This window comes from Arachis duranensis, chromosome 8, assembly GCF_000817695.3.
Source record: "Arachis duranensis cultivar V14167 chromosome 8, aradu.V14167.gnm2.J7QH, whole genome shotgun sequence".
Lineage (NCBI taxonomy): Eukaryota > Viridiplantae > Streptophyta > Magnoliopsida > Fabales > Fabaceae > Arachis > Arachis duranensis.
In genome coordinates, this window is record NC_029779.3 from 24,080,151 (window position 1) to 24,089,284 (window position 9,134).

Consider the following 9,134-nt stretch of genomic DNA (forward strand, 5'->3'; position numbering starts at 1 on the left):
TTCATTATTAAATTAAGATAGTAAGATATATATTTTATGATAGTTAGATTATAATAATGATCAAGCTTTTATTTATCATTTTATTAATTTTTTATTCTAGAGAATTTAAATTTAATAATTTATACTTTTAATTGATTAATTCTCAAATATATAGAATTTTTTACTTTATGATAAAATATTACAATGTAACCAATAAAATAATATTTTAGTTGAGATTTGAGAAAAAATTCATCGTTCTCAACTGTTTTTTCCTCCTAATAAAACGATGTCCTCTTTCAATAAAAATAGAGTGGAATTTTAAATTACTCAAATATATTTTTTACTTCAAAGGCAATATTTCCGGTGTAAATTTCTGAAACAAAACATGCTAACACGTGATAGATAGATTTTCGACCGTGTTAATTTCTTCACGGTGTTGACCGCTGACTCCGCCAAACACTTTTTTCCACGAAACTTCACCAAAATACATTCACTATCGTTTACTGGTTAGAGAAGGATTAACAAAATGGAAATTCAACCATCAAACACACACGACAATCGTTATTTTCTTATCGTAATTACACATTATTATCTCATGGCAAATAATCTATAATCTATACTATTAACTGATATACTGAACTTGAAAGCTATTTGCCTATGTCCTAATTAGCGACTAATGTGAATGAATTTCTATGTTGCTTCTAACCTATAACTTTAACGTGCCATTGCAATGCTTGAGCTTCCATCTGAGTTCAGCAAGACTCTGAAAACGAAGGACTTGAGTAAATTGTTGCATTGAAGTATCCATATCCAACATAACCTCGTATGTTATGCTATGAGTCACATCCTAGGTAGCAACTACTGCAGCTGGGGCTGCTTAAATTGCATGGTATGTCGCGAACAACAAACCTGACACAACTTTTCCCAACTTCATCCAATATTTCCATACACTCCTGCAAATCTGAGTCATCTAACAACCTCACCAACTCTTGTTCATTATCTAGATATTTGAGTTGAAACGACCCATTTTGTAATTTGAACCTTGTTGCAACTTCTTCATATAGCTTCAAACAACCCCAGGATGGATCAAACTTGAAACGAACAGTGTCTTCGCCATAGGTAGCTTTGGCTTGAAGTTTCAACCCAGTTTTATCGGCAAAGGTTGATTTGCCTTTCAAGTTCTGCCTCTGGTTTGAACCAGAATCATTAGATGAGTTTGTAAAGCCTGAAGAAGAAGGGTGGTTATGTTCAACAGCTCCATCATCATCCCTATTAACCAAGATACTTGAATGTTTCGATTTGTCTTCTCTTGAACCACCCTTGTTCAGAACCCATTTTTCTTTTGCAGTAACATTCTCAGGGTGCAAAAGAGTATCGTGTGCATCAATTTCTTGGATGATTGATTCTCCTTCTCTTGATACAAGTGCCCCTAGACAGGGATCAAACTTCAACCCTCCTTCCAGTCCTTCGACAGTGTCGAGCACGGTCTGTATTTTCTTTAACGATCGGTTCACTTTCTTGATCTTGCGGGATGGCCATCTCGAAATCCCTTGTTTCCTGCATATCCTTTTCAGAGTTGTCGGGCAAACTGCTCAAGGAAGAAATGTTTTTTGGTTAAGAACAAATAAGAATTACATTTCAGAAAGCATTTTCTTCTTGGACAAAGAAATGCATTATTTGTTTGAGATAGACCAGCCGTAAAAATGGTAAAAAATTAAATTGTCATTAACAAGCTTGTTAATGAACTATACATCACTTCAATTTGGTCATTGAGTAATCAGCACTAATCAAACAATTTTATTATAGAAAATTCGACTGGATTAATTTCATTATTATTTCTCTGGTAATAGTGAGTACCGGTAGCAAATCAACAAGCATGAAATTCACAATGGCTTTGACAACCTAAACGTATACAGTTCAACAAATATACAGAAATTAGCACAAATAATGTTGGAATCTAACCACCAATGCTCCTAGCAGCATCCTTCAGAGTACCGGAGAAGTGTTGCTGAAGAACACTCAAACTAACTTTCTTCTCAGCTGGTCTCTTTGTCTCAACCATCCTTCTTGATCCATTTCTTTCCTGCAAGACAAATTCCAACATTTGTTAAAGGACAATAACTTACAAAGCTGTTCCATAAATTATACATCAAAGATTTTTGCTCCAATGTTCTGTACCATGATTAAAAATCACTTGATTCAATTCTAGCAAATGCACTTGAAAAACAGATTAGAGGTAAGAAAGTTCTTCTTTTCATAATGATTAATAATATGAAAAGCTCGACTATGAAGATGTATTAGTTGGAATATATAGATAGTCTTACGAACTTTGAAAATGCTGATCACATGCCTCAGGTAGTCAATCATTTTTGGACTGAAGTTTTTCAGACTTACTGGTTACAAAGGAATTGCTATAACAAATATCAAGCTAGTGAAAATGCATTAGGATCAAATGACATAATTTACATACCTGGTTATGAGAAGACTCAATTCCATTGTTTCCTTGGTTAGATGCCTTGATGGACATCTTACGGACCGAATCATGGTTACTGTTTGTTAATGGTATTTGGGAGTTTCTCCTGGACATAGGAAAAATTCTAGGGACATTTTTGTTTTTAAATCCTACATGTGAGCCTTTCATTCTTGATAATTCCTCATCTGAAACTGTTCTTAAATTCCTACAAACTTTCTGCATGGTACCTGAGAGGTTGTCTAAGAGAAGTTGCTGTTCTGAGCTCCCTTTCATGTTTACAGGCAAAAAGAATTCCAGTATGTAATCATCATCATTAGTATAAGTACTCCTCAGCCTAATTGCAACTGCAGCATTCAGATTGTACTTGCGCGCATGATGAACAAGTGGATATTCACTAATATTATAGGCCTTCACATCAGGACAAAAGAAAGGATGATTTGATTGATGAGCTCTCCCAGCTATACCTTTCCCTTCCTGAAGATGGTGTTCAATGCAAGCATGAACAAATCCTTCCATTGCTTTATCAGTTACATAGCATGCTGATTCTTCAACGCATAGTATGTTCTTTTCACGAGGACTCGAATGACCCTCTTTAATGTGTATCTTTGTATCTTTACCTTCTGCGTCTTCAGCGACACAACAAGGAATCCATGTCAGTGCTATTGGCAATCTATGCGCATGACAAACGGATCGTAAGACATCAACTATGGCCGTCAAAGCAGCACGTTTGCTGTTTGAAAGACACTGAAGAAAAATAAATAATATTGTAAGAAATTATGAAACAAGATAAAAAGACATACCCCCCACCCCCCAAAAAAAAACAAACAAAAAAGAAAATGCATTTTCATGTTAGTTTAGGTATTCATGCTCCTATGTTTCATTTGCATATTATAGAAAAAAACTAATGAAAAAAATTCAAGTAAATACCTGAGGAAGAAGTCGAGGAGGCATATTAGCCGTTAGATCTACATTCTGCAGAAGTCATGATAATGCATTTATCATTACTTAATTCAATTGTAATATAATGTGCAAATTTATAACACAATTTTTTAGAGAGAGAGAGAGAGAGAGAATATGTATTTTTCAAATTTTTGAATGATTCCTAAAATGTGATCACGGGAAACACAGTCAAAAAACATCATCCATTGACATTCCTCTGCCTCCATAGAGTTCCTTTGCACTTTGAGAACAACATAGAATATTGAAAGTTCTGTATGATAACATCAGGTCCCTATTGGTGAATTGTGAAAACAATAAGTCTTAAATAGTGTAACACTTGACAGCCAAACAAACTCTCAAACATAACTGCTCAAAATTCAGACATGAATAAAACCTTTGTTAGACTCAACATAAGTAGCAAGACAGGTAAAGTGAAGCACTGAAGTTGAGCAGTAAATAGCAAAGGAAAAAACCTACCTGTAGTGCATGACAAACAATATCCATTTCCTTCTCAAAATCAGGCTTTTCATTTGTAGTGACAAGTTCCAGTACAGCACAACATGGCAGTTCAGAGTGCAGATCAGATATGGGTAAACCAATTGATCCACGAACCTCATGATTAATCGCATCATCCATCCTCAAGTACTCATTCTTATTGTAATAACCAATGTTGGAAGTCCACTCAGGAGTTTTGGACATAAACACACGACCAGGAAGTCCTGGGAGAGAACCCGGTTTTCCTTCAGTAGAAAATGTGTATGTTCTTGACACTTCACGATATCCGGCAAGAATTTGGTCTAGTAAATAAGGCTGTTCACTTGTGGTCAAGAAGAATTGATCACCATCCTTTATAGGAACCCAAACCTGTGCCAATATTCCACCACCAGCTGATTCCTTAAAGACGGACAAGGCTTTCAACATTCTCTCATCAAGTGACAAACTAGCTGGCTTGGACATGATATAACTGCCAATGGCATCAAGGTGTTGAGAAGAGCCATTAATTTTTTGCATAGAACTTAAACTATGTGTATCATCTGTGCCATCAAAAAAACCAAGTAAGGTGTCCATTTGTTGAAACGCAATTTTCTCCCCATAACCAGGGGAGCCTTGTTTAGTGTTGAAATATCCATTCATTTCTGTCCTGAAGAATTGGCTACTATTGTTTTCCTCTAGATTGAACCCAGGGGTAGACGGATATGATGATGGAAGGCCATTGTTGAAAACCTGATCAGTTATCGATGGGCTATTGTACAAGCCGGCATAAGGATCAAAATTCATGAGCCCGGAGAAGCTACAAGCCATATCATCTGAAATTGAATTGCTCATATCACCATCTAATGATGTTGATCCCTCCAATTGAACTCTACAAGATCCCCAATACGAGGCTCCACTTCTCTTGGGAGAATAAGGGTATGGTTCCATACTGACGTTGGATATCAAAATTGAAATTTGGCCAACGTTAAGAGTCCCAAATTTGCACAAAAAACATTGCTCCACTATTCAACAGCACTCTTGAAACCTGAAAGTTAGCATACACAATTCAGCATCAGCAAACAATTGACGCTTAAGCATAATCCAAGAAATAAATTTTCTTGAATAGGTAATTATCATAAGGGCATGATAAAAATCAAAGTTAAGCACGAAAAAATGGAGGAAACCAAAGTAATCTCAACTCCCCAGACCCAAGCAATCAGGCAAAAACGAATGCCTACAAAAAACTCTGGTGATGTTAAACTTGACCCTCTCAAGAAGAAACTTCAATCAAAGTTTTTCCTGGAAGCAAATTAGAATGCTTGTTTGAAGATATAAAATTTGATAACTACACTGCCTTTTATAGCGGGTCTGAAGTCCTCTATACATTAAATATTAGTCATCTTTCTAGCTCATTCTAAACCACCTTCAACATAAAAATAAATAATAAAAACAATAATAATATATCATCAAAGTCCTCTCTTCTGAATCTAGAGACTAGAAAGTACCAGGATAATAACAGCCTAAAACCTGCATGATTCCAAATTAAGCATCAAGGCTGTGCATAAAATATCCCCAAAGAGAGATTCAATAAACATATAAACTAAAAGAAGAAAAGATACTCCAAACATTTTACTTAAACCATAAGCCAATTCCAAAAAAAGCTGAAACATAATCACAGAAAATAAGGGAACAAGGGTTCCCAAGAACCTGAAAGGATGGGGATTTGAGCTCAGAAGTAAACTTAACCACGTAACTGAATGGCACAGCGGTGGAATTGGGAAGCTTGACATCAATGACCAGCAAATAGTGGGGTCCCAAATCCTAATTGCAGGGAACAGTTCACAAAAACAAATACGCATATAAAATGAATAAAAAATAAAAAAGAAACAACAAAATCAGAGAAACCATAAATTGTAATTGAGGGGGTCCAATTACATACCAAGAGAAGTGGCTTTGATTGGAATAGTCAATGAAATAGTATGGCGAAGAATTCGCCGACCTCAAAATCCTCGAAAATGACGTCATGTTTTTGTCCATAAAAGTCAGCAGAGGACATGGTTTAGCTCTCAAGTGAAGTTGAACTTTTATCAAACAGTTGGCAGGGTGAATAAAAAAGGTAGGTAATAACTGGTAAGTGTTTCGGTTGCTTCTATAAAAGGAAAGACTAAACAGTTAAAACTTAAAGTTCTCTTACGATGGAAACTATCACACAATTTTTTTTAACTATAAATAGCACGACGGTGTTTTCAACTACGTACGGTGTTCTTTCCTAAGCCACCTATATCATTATGAAATGAAATCACTTTCATTCGGCATTTGCCATTTTCATTTATAAATATTAAAAGGCTTTGGGAATGAAAGTACCAGGGTGCCCATACTCTCCTAGAATTTTCCAATACTATAACGATACATGTGACATGTTCCATAAATGATCAGAAAGAATCAATAGAAAACTCAATTTTCATCAATTAAATAAAAAAAATATCTATTCTCGGGTATAAATAAGTTGTTGGTGAATCTTATGTTTAAAGAAGATATATGTATATATGTATATATAGTAATAATTTAAATTTGTAATGGGTGACGCAAAAGAAATATTGATTGAGACGTGAACACGTAGAGAAAGAGAACCTTTGAACCAGAGGCAAGTTGGACTTGGAATCTTGGATTAGATTCCGTTTTATATTAACATTTTTAGAATTTTCGAGTTTTTAATTTGGTAAGATGGAGTTAAATTTATATAAAATTGATAATTAAAAATTATTAAATAATCTTAATCAAATAAATTAAATTATTTAACTATTTTCAATCATTAATTTGATTGAAGTCGAGTGTACCTAAATTTTCAGAAACTAATTTTTAATTTCTATGCCAACGACCCTAGGGCTGTCAAACGGGCTAGCCCGGCCCATTTAGGCCCAGCCCATTAAGCCCATGGGTTAAACGGGCTGGCCCATTTAAGCCCGCTTTATTCGCGGGCCAAAATTTTTTAGCCCGGCCCATTTATAGTCAGCCCGATGGGTTAAACGGGCCAGCCCGTTTATCATTTTATTTTATTTTTTGAAAAATATTTTGACAAAAAATACCACTTTTAGGTCAAAAACCATTTAAAAAATTTTTTTTTTAGTTGATGGGTCGGATTTTCGGGTCGGATTGGGAAAAATATTAGCTAAAAGTGTTACTTTTTTTTAAAAAAAATGAAAAAAAATTAAACGGGCCACCCGTTTAGCCCGCGGGCTAGCCCGTTTAACCCATCATTTTTTTCGGGTTAATCGGGCTCAGCCCGTTTAGCCCGAAATTTAAACGGGCTTAATTTTAGGGGCAAAACCCGCCCATTTAAACGGGTAAACGGGCTGGCCCGATGGGTTTAGCCCATTTTGACAGCCCTAAACGACCCTAAACAACGTTGGCAATAAGAGGTGATCGTTATGACTTGATGGCTTTACTTCATTAAGAGTTAAATGGATCACACGGCCTAAATATAATATATAAGTCCATGAGGACATACTATCAGGCCCATAATTTCGAAGAACTTTACTTGTGGGCCCTACTAAAAGGCTTATGGGCCCAATAATCCAGATCCAAAAACATTAACTCAGCAAACAAAGCATTAAGACCCAAAAATATTTATTCATTCATCTTATGATTTATGCGTTAAATGACACTATAATATTTTTCAAAAATGCTATAACCACAAAAAAATGGTTGATTTGGTAATTGAATTTTAATTAATGTATATATAATATAATTGAATATTTTTAACAATTTTTGGCAGAATAACATGATTTATGAATAAATAGTGATGTTTATTATCCTGTAGTGATTTATATAATTTGGTTAAAAGAAAGGCCAAATATTTGTAATCAATTTAAACTTAGCAAAGTGAAGTATGAAGGCTCTGAAATAGTGACAAGATAGAGTCATATTCATATATACGAGCAACTGTTAATTATGGAACCCTATGCGTGACAGTGGCAACAGGAACAGGAAGCAAGAAAATAAAACACAGATTGGTCAAAACAACTGTACAAAATAGAGTACATTTTCTAGTTCAACAAACAAATAAACAGGGTCTTCGAAATAATTATTTACCTAACCTAACTTGTACTCTTGTACAATGTACATATATAAATATATAAAAAAATGATAGGACAAGGGATCACAAATACACTTCCTGTATTTGGTTCTAAGAAAAATACATGACACTTAAAATAAGATACAAAAACAGAAACACAAAAAGTAGTATTATTATATTTTGTTTAGTGATAAATTAAAATAATTATTTTAATTTATTTTTTATTTAAAAAATTTGAAAAAATATAATTATAATAATAATAATAATAATAATAATAATAATAATAAATTATATTTTTTATTAATATTTCTATATTTTTTTGTCACATGAATACAAAATATATTAATTTAATATTTTTAATATAATATTTTTGTGTCTCAAACATAATTTTATATTTTTGTGTTTATATCTTAATGTCTCATATGTGTAAATAAAATGCAAGCTTATATGCAGACAGACTATGTGACACAGCTAGCTAGCGAGTCAAAGGTCCTAAATGGCACAAGGTTGGTTCTCATGTAAAGGTTGAAGGACACTACTATAAATTCTATGCAGAAATTAAAAGGGATGATGTTGTGGTCAATCTGAATTGACGATGCAAATGGTGGTGTCTTTGAAACTGTTCGATCTTCCACCACGATTTGCGGAAACAATTGGAGTAAAAAGTACACATAATAAATATTGAACGGAGTAGTATCCTGGCACAGGATTCGGTGGTCCAGGAATCTTTGGACCACTTAGTGGTCCAAGTAGGAAATATGTTTTTAGAGTTTTTTTATCAATTGCTACGTAGTCCTTGAACTAATTTTAATTACAAATCAACCCCATATATTTTATTTAATTATAAAAATAGTTTTTTATTTTATAAATTATTATTTTATCAATTATCTATTATATTTATTAACAATCAAATACAAAAATAACAACCAATTATATCCTCCATTCATCCTAATAATTCCAATTGATTAAATAATTAACTTTGATCTCGTTACGTTCGTTCATGGTTTCCAAATCGTGTTTCCTTGAAATTCAATCGATTGGTTTACACTATATCACAAAACAATCGCTTGAAAGTTGTAAGGTAGAATGGTAAAAAGCTTATACCAATCGATTGTTTATACTTTCCAATCGAATGAATGCCTCAAAACAATCGATTGAATTCACGAAAACAACATGGATTTGCCAAATACAATC

At 33.8% G+C, this 9,134-nt stretch overlaps 1 protein-coding gene across 4 annotated transcripts; it reads right to left on the reverse strand.

Annotated features, from left to right (window-relative positions):
• Positions 1-497: 497 nt before the first annotated feature.
• LOC107461410 (protein NLP2) lies at positions 498-6,133 on the reverse strand. Of its 4 annotated transcripts, none has more exons than XM_021129077.2 (7): positions 5,805-6,133; positions 5,620-5,686; positions 3,869-4,910; positions 3,380-3,424; positions 2,450-3,196; positions 1,942-2,062; positions 498-1,567 (listed from the first exon to the last, which is right to left on the reverse strand). In XM_021129077.2, exons 3-7 carry the CDS (start codon positions 4,811-4,813, stop codon positions 813-815), a joined length of 2,613 nt encoding a protein of 870 aa, XP_020984736.1. In that variant the 5' UTR covers positions 4,814-4,910; positions 5,620-5,686; positions 5,805-6,133; the 3' UTR covers positions 498-812. The 4 variants fall into 4 exon arrangements, with proteins under 4 accessions (XP_020984736.1, XP_015935378.1, XP_015935379.1 ...); XM_016079892.3 differs by having other exon boundaries at positions 5,573-5,686; XM_016079893.3 differs by lacking the exon at positions 5,805-6,133 and having other exon boundaries at positions 5,620-5,794.
• Positions 6,134-9,134: the final 3,001 nt, after the last annotated feature.

Coding starts and splice junctions, on each gene's coding strand:
- LOC107461410 (XM_021129077.2), bottom strand. CDS start 4,813: ATGGAACCATACCCTTATTCTCCCAAGAGAAGTGGAGCCTCGTATTGG. Junction 3,425..3,868: donor TTGTTTGTCATGCACTACAG/GTAGGTTTTTTC, acceptor TGACTTCTGCAG/AATGTAGATCTAACGGCTAA. Junction 3,197..3,379: donor CTCCTCGACTTCTTCCTCAG/GTATTTACTTGA, acceptor ATTTTTCTTCAG/TGTCTTTCAAACAGCAAACG.